Source organism: Otolemur garnettii, unplaced genomic scaffold (genome assembly GCF_000181295.1).
Source record: "Otolemur garnettii isolate 467f Iridium unplaced genomic scaffold, OtoGar3 scaffold00126, whole genome shotgun sequence".
Lineage (NCBI taxonomy): Eukaryota > Metazoa > Chordata > Mammalia > Primates > Galagidae > Otolemur > Otolemur garnettii.
Window position 1 is genome coordinate 4,483,374 of NW_003852521.1, and position 25,459 is coordinate 4,508,832.

General features: G+C 41.6%; 1 protein-coding gene across 4 annotated transcripts in view; it reads right to left on the reverse strand.

The window, feature by feature from the left end:
- Window positions 1-25,459, reverse strand: part of ESR1 (estrogen receptor 1) — a 264,535-nt gene that overhangs the window by 216,103 nt on the left and 22,973 nt on the right. For 2 of the 4 annotated variants that reach the window (XM_003797871.2, XM_023517961.1), the window contains one exon: window positions 6,826-7,016. In XM_003797871.2, coding sequence (XP_003797919.1) covers window positions 6,826-7,016 — 191 coding nt within the window. Of the gene's footprint in view, window positions 1-6,819; window positions 7,017-25,459 lie in introns of all 4 variants that reach the window. The other 2 variants (XM_012810119.2, XM_012810120.2) reach the window with 1 other exon arrangement.

The following is a 25,459-nucleotide window of genomic DNA, read 5'->3' on the forward strand; positions in this document are numbered from 1 at the left end:
GATAGAGGGAGGGTTAATAGAGGGACCACACCTATGAATCACAACTATAGCCTAGGATGAAGGAGGGATGGGGAGGGGGTGGGTTGATAGAGGGAAGGTTAATAGAGGGACCACACCTATGGAGCATATTGTAAGTAAAAGTTGGATCTATCAGGTGTAGAACACAAATGTCTTAACACTGTAATTGGGTAAATGAGATGAAGGCTATGTTAATTAGTAGGATGTAAGCACTCCAATTTGTATAAATAATCAACACATTGAATTCCACAATGGCATGAATGTATTCATGATCTATATACAAATGACTTAATAAAAAAATTGAAAAAAATAAATAAATGTGAAGATTATTAAAAAAAAAAAAAGATTACAGACAGGCAGTATGCAGAACAACTCACCAACAGGAATAACAAATAAAGCAAACAGCTTAGAATCAGGGGTGCCTGATCTTTGTTCTTTCCTGTTGCATGTTGGAAGAATAAGAGTTGTTTGAGGCCACACGGTAAATATGTAAACACTAACACAAACTGATTAGCAAAGAAGAAATACCTGTGCATACTTTTTATGATATCCAACACCACAGATAAGCCCCAAAAAGTCCTCACCAAATCAGCACACAGCCTGCAGACCACAGGTTGGACCCCCCGGCTTAGATGATGGAAAAGGCAAATGGAAAACCTAGATTATTGCAGTGAGGGGTAACATGGCTAACTCTGTGCAGTGGAAACTGGACGGACATAGATTTAAGAGACAGACTCAGCAGAACTACCCAAGAGTTCTGGTGGGAGAGGACAGGGGAAAGGCTGCAAAGGGAAAAGATGGACTTAGTGAACTCCAGGGTCTTGGGGGTGGAGAGTGCCTGAGGGAGTAGGAAGGAAACGGACGCACAGAGTCGGGAGGAGGAGCTGGTGGCAGAGGGAAATGAGAAAACAACAGGAGGCCGGCACCAGATTGGGGGCATATATGCATGGCTCTTAGACTTTAAATATTTTATTAGTTTCCTAGGCCCACCTTAACATAGCACCAAAAATAAGTGCCTTAAAATAAGTGTCAGTGCCCTCGGACACCTGTAGGAAGACTCCTTCCTTGCCTCTTCTTAGCTTCTGGGGGTTTCCAGCAATCTCTGGTGTCCTTTGTTGTGGAGATGCTTCACTGCACTCTCTCTCCAATGTCACATGGCATTCTCTTCTCTTAGTCTGTACGTACATTTCCTTCTCATAAGGACATCAGTCATAGTGGATTAAGGGTTTACCTGAGTCCACTATGGCCTCTCCTTGACTAATTACATCTGCAGTGACCTTATTTCCAAATAAGGCCACATTCTGAGGTACCAGGGGTAGGAGGGTAGGACTTCAGCCTTTCTTTCTAGGGGGCACAATTCAATCCATACCACACATATACTCCCTAAGAAACTGAGTGGGGAGAAAAATGAGGAGGATAAAGAAGCCGAAATTGCAGACCCTAGGAAATGCCTCTGTTTAGAGAGCAAAGAAGGGAAAACAGAGGCAGAGGACAATATACCCTCTGTGCCCTCAAGGCTGATTTACTCAGTTTCTCTATGCTATGTCACATCTCTGGAATTCTCTTCCAAAGTTCTGATTGCCTATGAAAAATCCTCTATTTCTTCCATGCTTATATCAAATGTTCCACTTGCATTAAAAATTCTAAGGCCAGCCTAATGCAATGAAATTTCTTCCTTCTCTGAGATCCTCTAGCACTTTTAATCCATCATTATTTTTGACCCTTTGCTGTATCCCTTAGCAATAATGTGTCCTACTACAAGCAACAGAGCTAGGGCAACAAACAGAGCAGACCAGAAATCAGCTCTAAGTTCACATCCAGGTTTGGGTTGGAATGCGGGGAAGTGATACCTGGTACGGACAAACAATAAGCAATGAATAAAGAGGAAAACTTCATAAGGATTTGAGGGCTTTAAAGAAAAATAAGACAGGATTAGGGGATTATAAAAAAAAAAGCAGAAACAATGGTTTATTAGATTACCTTTGATAGGGTAATTGGAGGAGACCTCTCTGAGAAGGTAACTTGGGGCAGAAATCTGAAGCTGGCCAAATAAAGGGAATCCCAAGCAAAGGGAGAGAAAGAACTACCTTTACTGAGGTCCCCAGGAAGGGACATGTTGGTGTGTTGGAGGAAAGGAAAGAGGGCCAATATGGCTGGATTACCGTGAATAGTGGAGACGTAAACAGGAATAAGAATACATCAAATGTTGTAAGCCATAGAAAAGAAACTTTATTATAAGTACATTGAGAGTTTTAAGCTCAAGACCACAGGATACAATTAATTCACCTAAAAGATCTTCTAGGTCTTTTGCATGGAACTGGACCATAAAGGTACAAACCTGGAGATATGGAGACCAAATATTTAATGTTTTATGTGCACAAATTGTCAGCATCTCAAGCTTACCTTTGAAAGACCCCAAATGAAGAGAGAGTAGCCTCCACTTCTACCCCAGTCTCCAACCTTCTCTAGACACGGACACCATGCAGACATCACTTCAGAATGTGACTGATGGATCCTATGTGAAACTAAGTGTGAAAACTAATCCCTCTTCAGTGAACAGGAGTGCGTCCCCAAGTTCCAAAGGACCAGGTTCTACTTTAATATTGCTTACAAAGTAGAGGAAGCCAGCTAAAGAGGCCTGAGGATCTTTAGAAAATAAATGTCTGCCTATCCTCAACTGCTATTTAAGGAGCTATCCAGGGTGCTGGACTGTCTCACCCTTGGAGCTTTCTAAAGCCCAGTGGATAAAATTCTTAGTTATCCTTGTGGAACGTTAGGTCCTCACTGCACTGAACCAGAATAAGACTCCACCTTGACACTGATACCATGTCCTTCTAATTTTAGAAAACCTGTAAGCCAGCACCTGCTTTGGCCATGTCTATCTGATGTAATGTTAAGCTACTTCTGTAAACACCTTATAGACAGAATATGAAAACCATGTGCTAGTGACATGTAGCTAGCCTGAGACCCCTACTGTGCCCAATGACCTTCTGAAATAATGATGTATAGTAACAGTAATGACAAGCAGTGAGCTCAGTGCTTTTCCCTTGGAATAATACTCCAAGGCAATACCAGGCTGATAAACTCATAGCCAGACCTGCTCATACAACTCATCCCAGAATCTGTCTAAAACCTATCTTAAGAAACGTTATTTCTACGCCTAAAATGATTAAAAAATTCATAAACTATCCAATGTCACCCCTCTGACTTAAATAGTATTATTCACTTTGCTTTAAAATATATGTATATATTCCCCTGGAAGCTATTACTCAATCGCTTAAGTAATCAAGTTTGTACACTAAGTGGTGGATGAAAATCTGTATGCTTTCAAGTCAAACACTTTTCCTCTTCAACCAAAACACTTAGAACACTAGAATAATCTGATGTACACGCATTTCTACCTCTCTCCTTAAGTGATGAGGAAAACCATGAGAGCTGCAGCATCTTCAGAACTTCCCACCTACGTGTCAGACCCTTCACTGTCCTTAAATGTGCTTGAGGGGCAGTGTGATTTATAAAGAGCCACAGACACTCAGCAAAAACTTTTAGTTTCAAGTTCTCAAGACTATGATGAGGAAATAGGACTAGGAATCCTTAAACTGCCTCTGGCATTTTCCTTTGATATGTGTGAAAAAAATCATGAAAGTGACTTTAAAGAGGAAATTAAGTGCTTTGTTGTTACACAGTCTAAGATTAAATACATGGCCCAGAAATGTGTTTGTTTACTCTAATAGTAAATTAATTGTGTTAATTTTTATGCACAGAACTCCCTACGCTCTGTGTTTCCTCCTGGCCCTCTCTCATGCACTCATGCCTATGGATGAACACTCTTCCCCTCTTTCTTCACCTGACTTACCTGCCTGACTCATCCTCCAAATGAAATCAGGAAAACTCAGAATCTGAATCACCTCCTACCAGGACCGAGTGAAGTTTGGCTCCTATAATTCGCTTCCATCTTTATACTATAATTTAATTTTTGGCTTATTTGTTCATCTCTCCTAGTACCTCATAGGCCTTATGAAGGCAAGGACCGTATCTTTACTATTGTTACATCTCCAGAGCTTTGCATGGGGGCTTTGCTTCATAGAGGTATTCAATGAATAAATGAATGAATGGATGAATGAACTTAATAATTTTAAGGTTCTCCTCTATCTCCAAAAGGTAATAGCTCCACCTTGTTTCTAGGCTTCTTCCAGAACCTTGAACTCAATATTCATCCCATTTAAGAAATCCTTTAGAAGTGACTTCACACCATGATACAACAAAGTATCTGAACCCAGGTAGAAATCACTTTTTATTTGACACAATTTCAATGAAATCCTACTATCTGGCCTATGTATACAAGATGGAGATAAGGAAATAAATATTTTTCTAACTATCAAAGAGTAAACAGAATTTTTTTTAAATATTTGAACTTGAGATAATGCCGTGCCAATCAAGTATCTATTTTTATAAGTTCACATTTTCTTCATTGATTCTGTTTTCTGCTTTTAATGATAAGGAATAATACTAAAATATGTTGACATTTATGTAGTATGGTCCTAAATGCTGAACAAATATGATGAAAATAATTTGTGTAAATATCATTACTCTTTTTTTGGAAGAAGATCATTTCTATTTTCAATCTTCATAATTTTACATTTAGCTGTTAATATTTTCTTTTCTTATATTGATCTGTTGTTTCCCTTATAGTTGTCATAAGGCAGCAATTTATCTATACTGACTTACTTTCTAACTTTATCATGAGAGCCAGTACCTTTACTTCCTCCTATAAATTTCCCAAATAAATTACAAATTCTGTGGGATTATGGATTATGTCTTATATACACATTTATTTACTTCTCTCAGAACACCTACTCAGTTACAGAGTAAGTTCTCAATAAAACATGCATACTCAAAACTTTAGATTTAGAAACCATCTATTTCCTTTCTACAAATAATGTATCTAAAATAGGTAAAATAAAATAAATACTGAGTCAAGGGCTAGTAAATTATGATCCATAGGCCAGTTCTGGTCAGTTACTTGTTTTTATAAATAAAGTTTTATTCACATAACCACTCCCATTTAGACACATAACAAATATGGCTCCTTTCAAGCTACAATGTCAGAGTTGAGTAGCTACAGCAGAAATTGTATGGTTTGCAGAGTCCAAATGATTACAGCCTGGCCGTTAGCAGAACATCTCCACTAACCACTGCTCTAAATCACTGTGACTAATGAGAAAATTCAGTCACAGATGAATTTGTCCAAGTATGTAGTTCCTCTCTGCTAACCATACCTCTGTCAGATGTTTTTTCACTATCAGATTAAAGGCCTATTGAAAACAATGGTATTTTAGATTACACAAAAATCAAATTAACAGAAAAACCACAAATTAAGATAGCTGTCGGAGGCCTTTAAGGGCTTCTATAACCTAAATCAAAAGATAAGTGTCTTTTTTTCTGATTTAAGATAGTATCAGCTAGTAAAATTAGTCTGTGTGCATATATGTTTATTTATTATATCTATTTAGTAAATGAATAACAAACACATTCATTTATGTTTAGAATTTATGTGTACACACATGCAAAGATTTACTACCAAGAACATCATTCATTTTATAAAACTACCAACAAAAAAAGTTCAAGGCTCACATCAGAGTTCTAAAAGATGTTGAAAACAATAAGTGTCAAAGAAAATACTTTTAAAACGGACCACATTGATTTCACATGTCACTTGACTAAGATATAAACAGCTTTGAAAAAAATATATCACTGGCAATGGAAAGAAAAATAAATAGTCTGTACCATCCCCCAGCTTTTATCTCGCATCAGGGCAGTGACGATCTGTAACAAAAAGTCCATGAGAATCTGTGTATTAATTTACCAGAGTCTGGTTTTCAAGTTACTTAAGTCTGACTCCCCACAGAGGGATTCACATGAAAACTGTCAGAAATACTCTTAGTATTTATAAACTAACCTTTCTTAAGCTAAAAATGTAAAAGAATAAGAGGGGAGAATGCCCCATACTTAAGACCAAAAAAAAAAAAAAATTAATTCAGCTGGCCTAAACTCCATCAGACCTCTCTATTCATGACAGATATCTTAGGTAGTAAAAATGGTTGCTGTTTCCCCAGGGAATCCCTACAAATTGCAAGAAGACAGATACTCCCAGTGTAGAAATTAAATGTAGCTGAAAATCTATCAGAGAAGCTGCAATTGATAAACTATGTACAAGACAAGAGTGGAGGCAGGTGGGGAAAGGGGATGTCACAGGTGGATCCTTCGGATCTGTCAGGTACAGATGGTACTTCCCGCATTACAAGTCACCAGACATTGAGTCTTCTTATTTTAGCAAAAGGTCGTGTCATCCATTGAGACAAGAAAGATACAGAAGAGAGGGAAAAGGGAACAAGTCACATTAGAATTGGTCTTGGAGCAAACATTAGAACAGAACATTTGCATGGGCAAGGCCAAGGCAGAGAGATAATTATGCAGGGACAATCAATATCACATAAGCAAAACATAAATGTCCATTTGCCATCCCCCAAACAGAGCATAGACAACCTTTCCTTTTTCCTTAAAGACCCAGCTACTGAAATCCCCCTATCGAGTTGCTCAAGACTACCTGGTTCTTGCCAAATGAAGGAAGGACAGTTACTCAGCACAGCTGCCCTGGCATCTGTCAACTCCCTCTCCTGAACGCCTGTCTTTTCTCCACATTTCTAACAATGATACTAGTGGACGGAGCACACTGCTCATGTCTTCCTCAGTTGCTTCTGCTCTTAGGATCAAAAATATTATAAGTTGTTTTCAACACACTATTACCTTGAATACTTCTCTTGAAGAAGGCCTTACAGCCCTCACAGGACCAGACTCCATAGTGATAGCCGGAGGCATAGTCATTGCACACCGCGCAGTAGCGAGTCTCCTTGGCAGACTCCATGGCCAGGCTTCCCTTGTCACCGGCACTAGCCAATCTCTCTCTGCCACCCTGGCGTCGATTATCTGAATTTGACCTGGAAAAAAAAAGGGATTGAATTCATTACCATCATTAACATCAGAAAAGCAAAACATGCACTCCCAGTGCATGACAGTGAGAGACTCCAGAGCAGCCGCAGATCCACGGTATGCTAACATTCTGAAATAATGAATCATAACAGAAACTAATCTTTCATTACCTTTTGCCGTCTGTTACAGCAAAAGGTGTTGCCTGTTATAGTAACCTTGAGGGGAAATTGTTTATTGCAAACTTCCTTAAAAAACAGACTGCCTACACCAGAATATATTACCTAGAAAATGGCAGGAAGGAATTTGCTGGTTGCCAATAGACTCGCTCATTTTCTCAGGAATTTACTATTAATTCAGAACCCTTGGAAACCAAGGCTTATTCCCATTCTAGACCACACTAAAGGTCTTTAGGAAACAAAGCATAAAACAGCTGGAGCATCTGGAACCCAGATGAACACAAGAGAACACGTGTTGAAAAACATAACCATTCAAACTTATATGTCATCGTTACCATATAACCCTGGATGCCAGTTTGTGTAAACTTTATTCTGAAATTTGAGGATACTGTTCTTCGATATTCAATACTCCTCTTTAAGAACATGTAGAATGAGCCAGGCGTGGTGGCTCATGCCTGTAATCCTAGCACTCTGGGAGACTGAGGCGGGTAAATTGCTTGAGCTCACAGGTTCAAGACCAGCCTGAGCCAGAGTGAGACCCCCATCTCTACTAAAAATAGAAAATCTGAGGCAAGAGGATCACTTGAGCACAAGAGCTGGAGGTTGTTGTGAGGTATGACACCAGGGCATTCTATCCAGGGCGACAGCTTGAGAGTCTGTCTCAAAAACAAAACAAAACAAAAAAATGTAGAACGAGAAGAACAGAAGAGCACAGATGGCTCCACCAATGATTTCTTTGAGACACCCGCCAGCTCTGTTGTGCGTGATTGGCACCCTAGCTGCTGAGCTACAGGCGCCAAGCCCCACCAACAATTTCATGGCAGAGCCTACCGCAGAAAAGAAGCTGAAAAAGAACAGCAAGAAAGTTCTAGGAGAGCCGATAAACTGGTAAGTAAAAAGCATTTAAAAACTAGAAGGCTTCAAGAAGAGAATGAGCAATATTGCCAAATACAGGAGGGAATTACAGTAAAACAAGGACTGAGAAAGGGAATTTGGATCTGACAAGGAGGACTCTTAGCAAGGAGTTTTATTAGAAGGGTAAGGGCATGAGCCAAACCCTGCAGATGAAAGCGTAGAAGGAACATGAAATGAGTGGAAGCCATCCTTCTGAGAATTGAGTAAGACGGAAAAGAGACACAGAGCTGTAGCTGAAAAACACAAGACAAAGATTTTTACAAGGAAATAGGCCTGAGAAGGCCTCATGGGGATGCAAGGGAATGGGCAGGTGGAGAGGGAATCGAGAAAAGAACAAAGTTAAGAAGAAAGCTAGAGCAGCTGAGATGACAGAGGTGAGTAAAAGAAATCACCTTAATGAAAACATCTCGAAGTGGACTAGAAGGAAAGATGTAGGGGAAGAAGTAGAGGAGGAGACGTTTGCAGCTCTCATTCGACCAGACAGAGGCGCAGATATCATACCAACCCAGGATTTGCTGAGCATGTGAAACCAAATAAATGTGGGAAAAGAGCCCAGCACAGTGCTTGGTATGTGGCTGGTATTCAGTAATATATTTAAATGAGCGGAGAAAGTGTTTGCAGGTGTACTGAAAAGAGAGGCAAACAGATATTGGAAAAAAATATATGGAATGAAAATTCCTATGATAGTAAACATACATACACACACACCCCAAACCTGAGCTAAGCTCATGGCTAAGCATTCCTGGTTCTCTTCTTCACCCAAACAACCAGACCACACTAACTCTCACCACCCCCCGCCATGCCCCATCTGTCCTTTTAGCTCAAATTTTATGGCCTCTCCACCCTTCTCACTCATTAACATTGCTCACATTTTTATGGTGGTAGTTCTCAAACTACATTTGCCATAATATGCACAAAACATTGGCTCCTTGGGTTGAGTACATCTGACTTTGCCAATTTTTTCCATTCTAAATAACTTAGCTCTGAGGTTGGCAGCCTCAAATGGGAATTTTTTTTTTTTGCTTTTTAATGATCTTTAGAGAGCACTGGCCTGCAGTGTTCAATTCTAGCTCATATTCTGTTATGCATCTCTCTCCATTTCATCGCCATGCTGTCGAGCTCCACCTCCCAGCAACCTCAAATCTTACTGTTTGTTCGCGTCAGTAGGAAGCCACTGTGAGTATTTCACTGTAGCAGCTTAGTGCCTCTGTGGGGGGGAGGGGAGACGGAATGTCTAGCAAGGATGAAGTTGACAGATTTGGTGCCTTATGCACTTTATTAATCGCTGTACCTAGCTCAGGGCCCAGTACACAGCAAGCACTCAATACACGTTTGCTGAATAAATGAATGAGTGAGTGAGCAAGTGAATAATACATGCACGGGAAAACTCCCAATGAGTCAGATCTTCTCACCCCATCAAAGAATTAAAAATCCCTTTAGATATATATCTGGAAGCACATATACTTAAAGGATCATACAGTAATTCTATTTTTGATTTTTTGAGGAACCACTGGTTCCATCATGGCTGCACCATATTACATTCCCAACGACAAGGCACAAGGGTTCTCATTTCTCCATTTCCTCACCAATACTTACTATTTTCTATTTGTTTGTCACCTTTTGCATGAATTCCTCTCTTACTGGCCATTCCTAATCCCTGCAGACTTGAAATCACTCATCCCTGTTCCAAAGACTGTAGCAAGTTTTTCTTCACTTCCACAACTTACAGTGTTCTTTCCATTGAGTCCCGTCTCCTTTACTATCTTCCAAGTGCCTGTGTCTCATTCCCCTTTGAAATGCCAAGTTCATCCAGGAAAGGACAAAATAATATGGATATCAAATAAATTAATCAATGACTAAACCAATAAAGTTATAGTATTCACAATATAAATGGGATATATAAAATTTTCATATTAATGAAAGATATAATAGCAAAAACTCATTTTCCCCAGAAATAGCAGAGATGTATGCTAAATGTCATTCATTGACACTTAATCTTTAAAATGACCCTGTATTGGCTCGGCGCCTATAGCTCAACCGGCTAAGGCGCCAGCCACGTACACCTAAGGTGGCGGGTTCAAATCCCCAGCCCGGACCTGCCAAACAACAATGACGGCTGCAACCAAAAAATAGCCGGGCATTGTGGCAGGCGCCTGTGGTCCCAGCTACTTGGGAGGCGGAGGCAAGAGAATCACCTAAGCCCAGGAGTTGGAGGTTGCTGTGAGCTGTAATGCCACGGCACTCTACCCAGGGGGACAGCTTGAGGCTCTGTCTCAAAAAAAAAAAAAAAAAAAAAAATGACCCTGTATTACTGAAATTCAACTCCAGACACAAGGCATAAAGGCAGAAGGTAGCAAAAAGAAGAGAAGTTAATTATACAGGCCATATTTACTACCCATAAAGCAACTTTTTTAGTCAACTTGGAAATCCATGTATATAACTTTGTCCTTTTATCCTTTTGGTCCAACCTTGCTCTACAAAGACTCTCAAAATGTCGTGAGAAAGAACAGAAACCAGGACAAGCTAAAGGCAAGTGAGGTCTTCCCATGGGCTGCAATGGAAATAATACTCAGGCTGAGTAGCTGTGAGACCAAGCTAATGTGGTACAACCTCCTCTAGACAGAGACCTGTGTGCTCAGCACACAGACTTACTCTGCCTAAGCGTGAGCACTAGAAAGGAACTGAGCAGGTGACATCTGTGTTTTGGCCCAGACCTGGCTACAACAGTGGGTCAGGCACCAGCCTAGGCTTATCTGAGTACCCGTGATTAGAGCAATACCAACAGATGACCCTGGTTACAGGCCCTGCCTCACCTCTCCCTGGTGTTGGCCCACTGCACCTGTCACAGACCTAGCATTTTTAGCCCCACCCATCCCGTTGGTAGAAAGTGTCCATATCATTAATCTTTCTTCCCCTCCCTCAGCCTCACAGGCCCTTTGTTTTTCCCTAATATCACAGAACCCAATTTAACAACTCTCATTTTCACACGCAAATGTCTTCAGGTTCTGCCTTCCTAACAGGTTATTTCATAAACCCTAACAGAACCCTTAGCCTTGTGTTATAAGTGAAGGTTTAACTAACTCTTTAGCAGAATTGCTAAAATATTCCCTTCCCTGTAAAATTCTCATCCTTTCCCATTGAATTGTCACCAAACCTTTACAATTTCTCATCTTGGGGACTTTCTCTTAAGACTCAGATAAGAAGTTGACTAACTTACCAAGCTACACAGTAAAAGATTAAATACCCTTCAGCCTTACAGAGAGCTATAGAGTCTCTGGCAAGGAGTAAAGCAGAAGCTTGAGTGAAAATGAAGGGATGTCTTGTGACAATGTATAACAACCATGAAGCACACATGAGGCTAAGGAAGAGAATCATGGCAGGGAAAGGGTGCCAAGGAGCCCGAGAGATCACACGTACATATAAAAACACACACAGGCACACACACAGACACACACAATGCCACTGCATCTTGGAAATCAGAAACTCAGCTACCTTGATTGAGTTCCATTTTCAATACGTCAATTGACTACTAAGTATTTCCAAATGGATGCACCCTGAGATTACATATTCAACATAATTACAAGAGATATCTGAAAGTATTCACATTGAGTCCAGAGAGTAGACTCTTTTGGACCTAGTAAAAACAGAGCATAATAAAAAGTACTTGCCAAGAAGATTTTCATTAATCAAAGGAAAAGTTAGAAGCTCTGTATAATCAAACACTGTTGTTTTTCCAACCATAAATAATGGTACCAGTTATCCAAAAGCATTTTTTCCCTGATGAGCCAAACATTTAAAAAAAATTTTTAAAGCCTTGGTTTTCAGAGGAAATATTTTTGTAAAGCTAAATTAAAATAACCAACAGATGTCCACTCCCCAGAAATGTGGTTGAATTAGGAGCTAGTGAGATAACTTCATAAGTACCCCTCATCAAATCAAATCCCCATACTTCTGTGCACACAAAATTCTCTACCCTTTTTCTTCATGGCATGACTATAATTTTCAGTAATATATTGGGGTGATTATTGACAAATGTGCATTCCCCTAGTAAATAGTAAACTCTAAGAAGGCAAGGATTATGTCTCATTGGCTCCCAATTTTATCTGACACACAGTAGGTCCTTAATAAATATTTGTTAAATTCACCTCCAAAATCTACCCCATCACCAAATTTAGTCAATTATTTCTTCAAAACAATCTGCCTATGCCAGGTATGATGGCTCACTCCTATAACTCTTAGCACTATGAGAGGCTGAGGTGGATGGATCACTTGAGCTTGGGAGTTTGAGACCAGCCTGAGCAGGAGCAAGACCTCATTTCTACTAAAAACAGAAAAACCACCTGAGTGTTGTGGTAGGCACCTGTGGTCCCAGCTACTTGGAAGGCTAAGGCAGGCGGATCACTGGAGCCTAGGAATTTGAGGTTGCTGTGAGCTGTGATATCATGACACTCTACCCTGAGCAGCAGAGTGAGACTCTGCCTCCAAAAAAAAAAAAAAAAGAAAGAAAGAAAGAAAGAAAGAAAGAAAGAAAGAAAGAAAGAAAGAAAGAAAGAAAGAGAAAAAGAGGGGATACCTGTGGCTCAGTGGATAGGGCATAGGCCCCATATAGCGAGGGTGGCAGGTTTGAGCCCAGCCCCAGCCAAACTGGAACAAAAAAATAGCCAGGCATTGTGGCAGGTGCCCATAGTCCCAACTACTCAGGAGGCTGAGGCAGGAGAATCGCCTAAGCCCAGGAGTTGGAGGTTGCTGTGAGCTGTGACACCACAGCACTCTACCGAGGGTGATAAAGTGAGAGTCTGTCGAAAGGAAGGAAGGAAGGAAAGAAGGAAGGGAGGGAGGGAGGGAGGCAGGAAGGAAGGAAAGAAAAGAAAGAAAAGAAAGAAAAGAATCTGGCAATTGTTCTTTGCATTCCTTATTTCTTTCATTTTTTTCTGAAAGATCAATAATACTCCATGTTTAAATTACTAGAATAGCTCTTTCATCTCCTATCCTTCCTCAAATTCACCCTACAAGTCTGCAAGCCCCTGCCCCAATATTTGCCTTTGAATACTTCTCGTGGCATCTGTCCATGACTCATGACCTTCTCAGGGTCATTGACCTGCTTGAGAATATAATGAAAACTTCAAAACTATCATTTCTATAAAATACACACCAACAAAATTCTCAGCCTTATACCTATACTTTTAGGGGAGTGACAAACTAGGAAAATTCAAGTTTAAAAAAAAAAATCATAAACATATAGAATGAAGCCCAAACTCTTGAATTCCTAGCACCAACCAGTACTGGTCTCTCTGTAGCTCCCTCAGTAAATTTTATCAGTCCTACCCATGAAAATTGGCTCACACTAGGCTTTTCACATGCGCACTGCTTCCTGTCATGTTAGCTCTCCTGGAAAGACCTACCCTGAGTATTCCAGCCCACAGTCGTTCACTTTTGCATTCTTAGAGCATTAAAGCCTTCACCATGTCTCTCAACACCTAGGTAGACACTCTTCCTTTCTCTGGCAACCACTCCAGCTCCGTTTCCTTTGCAGTATCTTCTTCCCCCCACCAGGCTCCTAAGTGCCAGTGTTCCCAGGCCCCAGGCTTCTGCGCTCAGCCCTCTGCCATTCTCAGCTGACATTTGCTCTTTAAGGAAACTCAGCCACACCCACTGCATCTCACCCTCCTTTCCTGGACTTCAGACCCATGTGCTAATGACCCCACTCTGCACACTCTATACCAGGGGTCCTCAAACCTTTTAAATAGGGGGCCAGTTCACTGTCCCTCAGACTGTTGGAGGGCCGGACTGTGGGCCCCGGGACAAGTCAGCTAAGCAGGACAGGCAGTGGAGGCAAAAACACCCAGCGGGCGGGATAAATGTCCTAGGCAGGCTGCATGTGGCCCGCAGGTCATAGTTTGAGGACGCCTGCACACCTCCTTGGGAACAAACCAAAGAACCTCAGACTTCACACATGCAAAACTAAAACCAGCATCTCTCCCAGAAAGCCTGCTCCTGCACCCCACTCTGGCCCTAGGGTCCACTGAGGCTTTTGCTCCTGCCAGTCCTCTGCCCGGAATACCCTTCCTCTCTCCAAACGACTCCCTCTTATGCTCCCATTCTCGGCTCAAACATCATTTCCTCCAAGGAGCATTGCTGAGTCCTCAGGCTGGATTATATAAACCCTGAACAGTCTCTTTTAGCCCCACATATCTCAGCAGAGATCCTTTTACTCCCCTGTCCAAAGCCTGTGGCATCGCCCCAACACACCAAGAACAAAGCTCACAGTCCTCTGGGTGGCTCAGAAGGCCACAGCATGAACCAGTCCTACCTGTCACTCCACCCTGGTCTTCTGTCCTTGTTCACCAAGTCCCAGGTGCTCACACAGCTGCTGCTTGACCTGCACGCCTACTATTTGCCCAACTCATAGCTCCGCCCAGAACCTTTTCAGAGCAGCTTCCTGGACCAATCTAAGCTGGTCTTACTATTCCTTCCACCCTCTTACACTGGTTTCCTTGTATTCACTCTAGCACTTACCACCATCCAACATCAAACCAGATTTTAACGTGTTTATTTTACTATCTGTCTTCCCCAACGAAATATACCCCCCTTGAAGAGAGCTAAGCATAGAAGTAACTGTTGGCCAAACAAGTGCATAAATAAATGATCGAGACAAGGGGCCAACATGTGCTGTGCTCTCTTTAGTTATCTGTCCTTCCCCATATACCACAATCTCCACCACAGCAGGGACTATGGCAACCCTACTTGCCAGCTCTCCCAGCTCATCCTTAGTGTCTGAAACACAGTGAAGTGATTAATAAGCATTTGCCGTCTGAATGGGTGTATGGACATGGCAATTCCTCTCCCACCCCTCCTGACTCCATGCATGCCACACCCCACACTGCAAATCTGCACACAGCAGCCAGAGCCTGGGCTCCACCATGCCACATGGACCCCTGTTCAAAATCCCTTCTATCTCCTCAACATCTACCAGAAGGCTTCTGAATCTTCTTTAGATGGTGGACCCCAGGAAAGTAGCCTTATTTACAGAAATGCAAATTTTACTTTTAATCTTAGGGTATTTTCAGGTCTTCAGTAGTCCATGAATGTCTCTCCAAAAGATTGCAGAGTAAGACCCTCTAGGCTAAGGGCTAAACATGGACTCCGTAGTGTCAGCCATTTATGACCCAGCCACCGTCTGCTCTCCAGCCCTGCCTTCCCAGTGATGGTTAATTTCATGTGTCACCTTGCCCTGACCAACCTAGCACATCTCTGGCCTTCACCTACACTATTTCCTATCTTGGCCAAAAGGCAAAACCTCCCGAGAGAAAATCCCTCCTTCTCAGGTAGCAGCCAGTGCCTTTCTCAGCTGAATTAACAATGTCATGGCAGCATCGTGTATACAACACTCTGGAGCCTTTCTCATCAGCACTGTGTAACTACAGGTTCACAGTGAGTCTCCAGGAAAGCGACCCTACCACACTCATCTTTGTTTCTGTTTCCAACACAGTACTGACAATAGCAGGTATGTGCCAGATGGTCACAAAACAAGTAAAATTCTATGCCCCATTGTGTGTGTCTTATCTGCCCAACCAGGCTGTAAGCCTTTTAAGATATTGTATTCTAGTTTTTGAATCACCCCTGAAGTATTTTTCAGATAGAGTATATCCAATAAATATTTACTGGATACATTTCAATTAAGAACTAAGAATAACTTTGTAAGAAGAATGTATCCAGGTAATCAGAAACCCATTATAGGTGAGTATTTGCACATGCACCAACGTTCCAGTCAATCTGACTGCGGTTTCTGGGGAACCTATCTCTGCTTTAAATACCAGTGTGGATGGACTTAGGCTGAAGGTGACCAAAGCTATGAGCAGAACACACCTTCCAATCTCTAGACAGTTTTGTAATTAGAAGTTTTGCATAATCATTATTTTTCATGGAAATAAATAGATGTTCTTAAAAAGAATAGACAAGAAAGGGCTTTACCTAAAATGGTAGAGTCTAGGGAAGGAAATCTTGAACCTCATTTTTGCAAAAGTTTAATTTAAGTGAGTCCTGGGCCAGATTTGGACGGCAGGCCAACCCATGTGGTAGTAGAGCACCTATCCCAGGGTGGGAAACTCAAAAATTGTTTCCGACATGACTAGGGTGACCAAACATCCCAATTTTGGCGGGACAGTCCCACTTTTCAAGAATTTGTCCCGCATCCCGTGGCGTTTTAAAAAAGTCCCAATTTTTGGAAAGAATGCACGAATGGGCAGGAAAACAGGAAGGGAATATACGGTTTTTGGCTGCCATGTGGCTATTTCGCCAGAATATGAGTTTTATATTATTTTTGTTAATTTTATAATGTTAAACTGTAATAACAAATAATTGCTGAGAAGTGATTATGGATAACTGCTTAACAAAGTTTGCATTGTTGTCAGGCCCTGCCAGGCCCCCCTGCTCCGCCCGGCTCTGCCCCCCACCCCCGCTCTGCCCCCCCCCATGTTGTCCCACCTCACAGATGTTAAAATCTGGTCACCCTATACATGACAAAACAGATCCTCTCAAGTCTTTTGGAAGTTACTTTAGCTCTTTCTACACTGTTTATCTGAAAACTTAATATATCTATCTCTTATCTCATATTATCCATTTGATGATGTGACATCCATTTAATTTTATATTAATTTATTAAATCTTTTGGTTAATAAACAAAGGTAAATAATGCTTTTCTCTAATAGGTATATAAGAAAACATCTTCCAAAAAATGACTCTTGCTATATGTAGTTCAAAGCAGCTCTTGGAAATTAACTAGGGAGAAAGTTATAGTTGCTATTTCCTCTTTAACCCAAAGATCACCAGAACACATCCCAGACTTCTGGAAAACTCAGCATGACCTTGGGTCTAACAAGGTAAAAGGGGTTGGCCAAGTAAGCAAACAAATTTTCACATTAAACCGATGCTTGTGGCAGACACAATTTTAAGTGGTTTGTAGGTATTCAAAACTGAAGCAAGGCTCTCTGTAAAATGTCAAGAGGTTTTCCCACTCACTTAGGAAAAATGTCTTCCCCCCCAAAAGACCAGCAAGTGTCGATTTTCCACACTAATGGGAAACAGGAATGGTCTGAGAAAAGTTCCCTCAAAACCCCATTTAGCCAATATCTTTTTATCTTTTATCAGGGACTAATGTGCAACCAAATGACCCAATTTGAGTTTTGTCACCTCTCCTTTCTCTGCTCACACCAATCTGCCACAAGTGCTAATGAATGGTGAGTGCTAGGAGCCCAGAGAAGCAAGAGGCAAGGCATATAGATGACAGGAAAATGGTGTCAAGAGAGACAGAGAGAGCTACAGTTTGACACCACACCTGCTTTTTTAAGTCGGCTTTCCAGGGTAACTTCCATACAAAGTGTGGCACTCTATTAGGAGAATAATAAATTGACTTACCTACAGAATTAGGAAAAAATGCACTGATGTATTCAGCAGCATCAAGTGAGCACCCAGCTAAGACCAGCCAGGGAGTGCAGTATGACAAAAGACAGATACCAAGGAGGAGGAGAGACGCAGGAGCCCAGAGGGAGAGAAGGCGGCCAGCCTCTGCCTCGGAAAGCAGGCAGCTCCAGGAGGAAGACTTAGGCCTTTGGGAATCGCATGTCGCACAAGAATCCTAGACCCACTAACACGACCACACAGAACTCCAAATACCAAAACAGCCCTGTGTAAGCACTGGTCTCTGGCCTGCTTTTGAACATGATCTATAGATCATTTCCTTTATGATCCTACCCAAGGGATAGGGCCAATATGTCATCACATCATATTCCCCACAAACATATCCAGGATTGCAAATAATTTGGAATCTGTATGTCATCAGGGATCACATTGCTACAAATGTAATAAACTTCAGGATCAAGTAAGGGGGGGGATACTATCTAGTTCTGGACAAAATGCTGGCAACAACAGCTGTATGGCTTAAACAAGTCACCAAGCCTCTCTGGGCCTCAGTTTCTTCCCCTGTAAAGTGAGAAACTACAACTATGTTTCCTCAATTCCTTTTTGGCCCTGCCACTGTGACTCTGATTCTCTTCCATGCCTCTGCCCAAGAATAGCCTCAGTAGCCAGCTAGAATTTCTTCACTGAGTCCCATGAGGGCACAGCCCGTTTATCACCCTCTTTCCTAACAGTCAGCAAATGCAGAGATGAGTTGGAAGAGGTGGTAGCCCTGCACTTAAGTCTCCTCAGCACTCCCGCAAGTGATTAACGATGACAAACGCCCCTTCTGTCACAGGCAGTTGTCAGTAATAGCCATTGTCTTCCTGTTAAAATGACTTTCACACTAAAAATGTCACTTTTCTAATATGAGGCATGAAAAGACAGGGAGAGTAGGAAGACTTGCAGACACAAAGAAAAGGCGGGAAAACCCTTCTGGGCATCTGACCTAGTCTTAGCGCACCGAGCTCTATCACCAAGGAGTGAGGTGGACCCTTGAATAGAAATGACAAACTCAACATGATTCATCTATTGTGCCATTGCCCAGGTCAGCACACATGGTTGGAAAGAGTTTCAAAGCAACTGAGTGATTCTGGAATAAAAGACAACTTCGATATAGTATAAAATGAACAGAGAGGTTTTTCCCACGCAGAACAACTTCATCCGAGGCCAGCCCAGGGAGGGCAGCCTTGCATGGCGGGAGAACCCATTCATTTGGCTGTAATCACATAAGGCCACATGCAAGAAACTCTGATGAGATATACTTAAAAATGTACAGCATTTTGTAAAAATCTATTCTGTATTTAATAATTTTTAAAAATGAAAATTATTTATTAATTTTAAAGATAACTAACCTTTTAATGACTTTGTTGTGTCTGCTTTTTGTTGGAAAGTATTTAAATATTTGGTTGCAGGATGGAGGGCGGGTTTCCATTGATCCTCTACATGGGTATCAGTCATCTGTGACCTTAAGGGTATCTTGATTTGGGTTAGCAGAATATAGATTTGCAGCAATAAGTGGTTGAAAATCCAGAAACCATTTTTCAGGCATGTTGGCAAAGGCAGGGGTATTCTAGTGCATTTTTCCATATTTCAATTGGATCTTTCTTAGCATCAAATAATGACTTTAAAATGTCATCCACTGAGCGCTCACAATCAATTCCATCTGCAGCTTAGAAGCCTTGCTGATGTCAAGTAGGCGAGGCTGAAAGGCTAATCTGAGCGTGAGGTCATGATTCTCAAAGTCAGCGAGTGAACCTTTCATTGCATTCTCAAATTAATAGGTCTATAACCGATGCCTGTTCTTCAAATTATTTGCAGATACCTTCCTGCTCTTCAAGGACCTTTGCTAACCGGGAAAATTTTTCATCCAAAATTTTCTTTTAAAGAAGAACTGTTTTGAGAACAGACAGTTTTTTCAAAATGTTTAGTTTTTTTTTTTTGCTACATAGCCTATAGACTTTGTTTGACCTTGCAAAAAAAGTTCACATCATTTTGATTTTACATGATATCATGTAGAATTTCTGTATTCCTACAGAAATCTTTTTTCAACAATTCCATTGCCAATTCTTTTCTTCATAATATTTAACTATCTGTTCTCACAGAGATAAAATTTTTGGCTAACACCTGTCACTGTGATAGCCAACACACACTAGAATGATATAGCAAAGCCACACTGAGTACCTCATTCAACTGTCACCTGTTACAAAACTGGCAATGCTACATTACATTTGCATGAATACAGTTCACAAGCCTATTCCACAGTGTCACTTAAAATAGTGGCTTTAGCACAGAGATTTTTGCTGCTGCAGGATACAATGAAAAGAAATCAGAGCATCTGGGTCTGTTAATACTTCTTTTATCTGTGCAATAAATCCTTCATGTTTTCCTATCATGGAAGGTGCACCATCTGTACATGTACTCACTAAATTTACCAAATTCAGTCCAGTTTCATGACATCTTAAAAGTTGTTGAAGATATCTATTCTCCATGTTCTGTTCACAAAAGTGCCCAAAGCAAGTAAGTACCCAAAGTAAGGAATTTTCTTCATAGCAAAGAAAATCTTCTGTTATGATCTGAATGAATCAGATCATTGAGATCTGATTGGTATAAAACATGTACCAACCCAGTAGTATCAGTTGATTCATCCAAAGCAACTGAATAATACATACTCTTTTGAAGTATTGCATGAAGTTGTTAAATTGAAAGCTAATTCATGCTGCCAGTAGGTTATGGTTTTCCTTGAAAAAGACGGGTGTTTGTACTTTGAAAGGTTATCAGGGTCTAAGCATCCCACAACTTCAACAATGCATATTTCACCATTTCTACAGCACTGACTGGCTCTCCTTTTTACCAAGTATACGAGCTACTTAATAAGCTGCTTCAGTGGCATTATTTCCACAGTTCTTATTGCTTGCTGCTTCAAAGAATGTCTTTGCTTTCGCTTTTCAGATTCGTTATTTTTTGCAATACAATCTTCTGTGCCTTTCCCTCTAATTTAAAATATTTATGTTCATTATTAGTATTATGATGCTAATGAGCATTGAATTTCTTTACCGTTGATATTGCAGAATCACAAGCCAAGCAAATCATCTTATCTATAGCAGAAACGATGTAATATTGCGATGCCCAATCCTCATTTTAAAAATATCTGTTTTCTTGCTCCAGCATTCCTCTTGGCCTTCTTTGACATGATGGGCTATTAAGTGGATGAAATTTAAAAAATAGTGTCGAGCTGTACTATTCACAAATTCCACTTCAAACAGAAATACAGTGCACTGCTGTCGAAAGCTGACAGCAGACCTGCATACTTGGCCATGCATTCTTTCATAAACTCTCACCAACCAGCCTTATGCAGTAGGAGAGCCAGTCAGACTGGGCAAGTTAAGAACTAAATCATGAGGCTGGTAGCCCTCAAGTTAGCCCACATGCCTTCCTAATGTATGAAATGTGCCAGTCAATCTGGGAGGACTCCAGTGTTAAGACTTATTTTATTCTTTGATATCTTAAATACATTCATTTTAAAAAAATAAAAATAGAAAAGATGAACACAAATGTATTAATAAAAATAAAAGGATTTATAATATAAAGTCTGGATTCAGTCAAAAGGCCACACTTAAGGACCTACAAGGTCATGTGTGGCCTGAAGGCCACAGGTTATCCACCCCTGGACCAGTGCAAATTTTTAACATAATCACAGACCAGACATTCTGACACCCCTGGGTAGGTGCTAAGGGTTAGATGCAGAAGTTAAGACCAAATCTTCAAGATTACTCTTCTTTGATTTTCCTATCCACCTTACAATGAGCAAGGTCAACAAAGGGAAAACAGTCCTGCTTGCTCCTACGAAGACAGCAGATCTTTCTGGTATCATCTGGGGACCTTGGGAACATACATACATTGGGACACACACAGAGCCACATCATGTGGCTCTCATGGCAAGAGAAGACGGGCCATTCTTTGAACTTGCTTGGAGTTTGGGCATGCTATTACTATGTCTGACTTAGGGTAACAGACACAAAGTGCTCTCTGGAACAGCTCAACCTCTTTCTGCAGACTCATCTCCTTTTGTTCCTTCACCCACCAGTCTCAAACCTGCCATGAGAGTGTGCACCCTCATGATTTGGCTCATGTTATTTCTTACCAAGAATACCCTTTCTCAGCCTCTGTGAGCCTGGCTAAATTCTCAGCACATTCAGACTTAACTTCCCTCTGCTACTGCTATACCCGTACTTCCATCTTCTTGGCCCCCTTCACGCTGCACTGCAATTCACAGTTACCCAGTTACCCACAGTCGCCCTGTTGTGTGAAAGCAACATCTTTGTAAGCAGCATCCAGTAAGTAGGAGGCAGCCAATAGACCCTCAGAATTCATTTGAATTGAATTATGTGGAACTGGGTCTGTGATGGTTCTTGAAATGATTAAAACTACCTTGAGAGGTTAGTAAATCAGTCCTGACGTGTGCCTGCCCAAATTTCTTACTGGGAAGAACAGATAATAGAAAAAAGGGACTGTGAGTTTGAACAAGTCACTCCCAGCTTACTAGGATTTTCTAAACCGTATCTAAGGGACATTAAACCCAGGGACTTAATCTGTAAGTAATTTTGTGCCATTCTCCTTATTTGAAAATAAGAATAACAGCAATTTCTCTATCTGGAGAGGTGATGGCTTTGGATAATGATGATGAAAAGAAATTAAAAATCAGGAAGCCAGGTGCTTGATGTTAATCTTTAAAACTTGCTTTGAAGAACATGCGTGGCAGTCCATGAAAAGGACTTTGATTACCGGACAGTCCTTGACTCCCCTGTCCACATGTCACATCAAACCTGTCTCATCAGCTCAGTCTTCAGAGTAGGAATCAATTCAGACTCCTGACATTTAAATAAATAATGGTAACTTCTAAAATACGATGGTTTTATAGTTATGTTTTTAGAAAGAGCGCTCAAACTTCAGAAGTAAATATAGAAATGGTAACATAATAGTTGAAGGTGGGTGATGAGAACATGAGGGTCCCCTCTGCTCATCCCTGTCTGTGATACTGTAAAGGTCAGGAAACTTTCACAGTAAGAAATCAGATTGGGTCATCCCGCTCTTCCAAGCCCCGTTTGGATTCCCCGCTCACTCAGAGTAAAAGCCAGAGTCCTGACGGTGGCCCACAAAGCCCCTCCTTGCCCGCACCTCCCACTCCCCTTCCCGCACCAGCCGTCCTGGCCTCTGTGCCTTAAACACACCAGACTTGTTTCCCCCACAGGGTCTTTCACTGCTGTGCTCTCAGCCTAAAGTGCTTTTCACAGGGATATTCTAGTGGAACCATCCCTCCCCCTGCCCGACTCAAGTCTTTGCTTAAACGTCAGCTTTGCTATGGATTCTTTCCTGATGTGTCTGATTTGTTCACCAGCCTATTCCCAGTGCCTAAAACAGAGCCTGGCATTGACTAGACAGTCAATAAATGCTTGTCAAATGAATGAATGGGTAATCTGGGCCGGCCACCCAGGGAAGCTGGCTGGAGGTTTCACAACACCATCTGGATCGTTTACCTGGGCATCTTATATTTTATCTGGCAGAGTGAGGTAAGAGCATCAGAGACAAGCCACACTGGCCACTGTACACCAGACTGCCAAACAGTGACAACAGCCATTACTTACAGGAGTATGAACAAGAATCCCACGTGGTGCCTGGGAAATCTGCTAAAGTTAATGCTGCAAAGTTTTCTAGAGCCTGAGGGCCAAGCAGCCAGTAGAAAAAGCTGCCTTGTTACTCTTTAAAAATATCAGTGTCCCAGGCCCAGCACAGGCTGGCACGTTCCAGCCTCTGCATTGGAAACGCTTCCTCTCATCTCTGGACGGCATCCTCTGATGGTTTTGTCTAGACAGCAGAATCAGAAGCAACTTGAAATCTCTGCGGATAAGGGCTCCCAGCCTCTACCTCACTTATTCTATCTTCCTCTAAGACTTGGCGTTTCTCAGAGGAAAATCGATGTTACGTGTCTTTATTACCCTTAGAAGTCGTACCTATAACATTTTTATTTAGCTCAGAAATACTCGTCCGGATTCTCCTGTACAGCACAAGCGCGCTGCGCTAAGCGGGTGTAAGCGTGTCATGGAGCCAAAGACAAACCAGCCAACCGACTCTCCATCCACGCCCTCCCCATCCCCAGTGTCTGCTCACACCTGGCTCACATCCAACTGGGGCAAAATCACTCAGCGGCTAGTCAGTCACTTCAGCTGTCATCAGCTGAAGCAGTACATTTCCTAAGCAACTAGAGCCCTGAGAACACGGCTCCAGCCTTGCTCTGACTCTTACCTCCAGCTATGACGGGGAGGGTGACTCTGGGAGCTCTTTGATTAGGACCGAGTGAAAGAAAATATTTAGAGGACTGGGGAATTCTCACTCACATGCCTTTCATCATGCTGTCATCAGAAAGACTGTGGAGAAGATCTCCCCACCACGTTACACAAGTGCAGTTGTCTGCCCTATCCTCAAAGGACCCCTGCAGCATTTCCGTAGCTCGGGGCTCCCATGCGGGTCCTGCATCACACCAGCCCCATTTCTTTACAGACTGACCCATGCACAGGAGAACTCCGTTCCTCCAAGCCCATCTGTACCCAAGTGTTCCCTCGGGTGTCTCCCAAAGACCACAGTTAAGGCCGAATTCTCACTGCAAAGGGCTGAGAACTGAACAGGGGGTGTACTTGACTCTTCTAAGATGATCATACTTCAGACGGTATTTCAGATGTTTATTTCATTTAACTACTTTTTTCTGACATGCCACAAAAATAAGAGAACTCCTCCCCCCCAGACCACAAAGAAAGTGCTATTTCTCTAGTACAGGTAGTCCCCAAGTTACAAACATCCAACTGACATACATCTCGTACTTATGAACAGAGGCTATTCCAGGCAATAGTAAATATACCTGTTACAACTTACATACAAATTCAACTTAAGAACAAACTACAGAACCCATCTCATCCGTAACCTGAGAACTGCCTGTCCTCACTACATCTCATGAAAGCTTCCTTCTCTGTAATTCTGAAAGAAAAATGTTTTTCTGAGATCCCAGACCTTGATTGTCTCCTCATGCTTTGTAAGTTTCCCTTGTACATGAATTGTCCCTCTTTACAGTGACTAAAATTACAGTTATCTGAATGGCAGCTATGTTTAATTGAAATCTGCGTCTTCTATGAATCAATAATGATGAAAAAATAACTGTTTGAATTCCAGCGGGGCACGCTGGGAGGCTGAGGTGTGTGGATTACTTGACCTCTGGAGTTCGAGACCAACCTGGGCAAGAAAAAGATCTCATCTCCACTAAAAATAGAAAAAGTAGCCGGGCATCCTGGTGGGTACCTGCAGTCCCAGTTACTCTGGAGGCTGAGGCAGGAGGATGGCTTCAGCCCAAGAGTTTGATGTTCCTGTGAGCTATGATGCCACTGGACTCTAGCCAGGGTGACAGAGCAGGATTCTGTCTACAAAAAAAAAAAAAAAAAAAACTTCTATATTAGAGCAAAATCCTGTCACTTCCTGACAGAAAGAGAAAGGCAGCCCCGTAGGGGCTCCATAAACTTCAGAAATAAACACACTAAATCAAGAGGCCATGTGACTGTGGCTGCCAGATGTAACCAAGAAAAATGCAAGACACCAGTTAAATTAGAGTTTCAAATAAGCAACAAATAATATTTGAGTAAAATGGTATGTGGGATGTGCTAAAAAGTTACTTGTTATTGAATTGAAATTCCAGTTTACCTGGGCATCTTATATTTCATCTGGCAAGCCTAAATATGAGAAAGCAGCAGAGATGCATGAGCCTGGAGTCCAGGACAACAGGAATGTTTAATCATACCCCCGCCTTAACTGTGTTTTTCTCTTGCTTTGAACATAATTAGGCAATTTTTTTTTTTTTTTTTTTT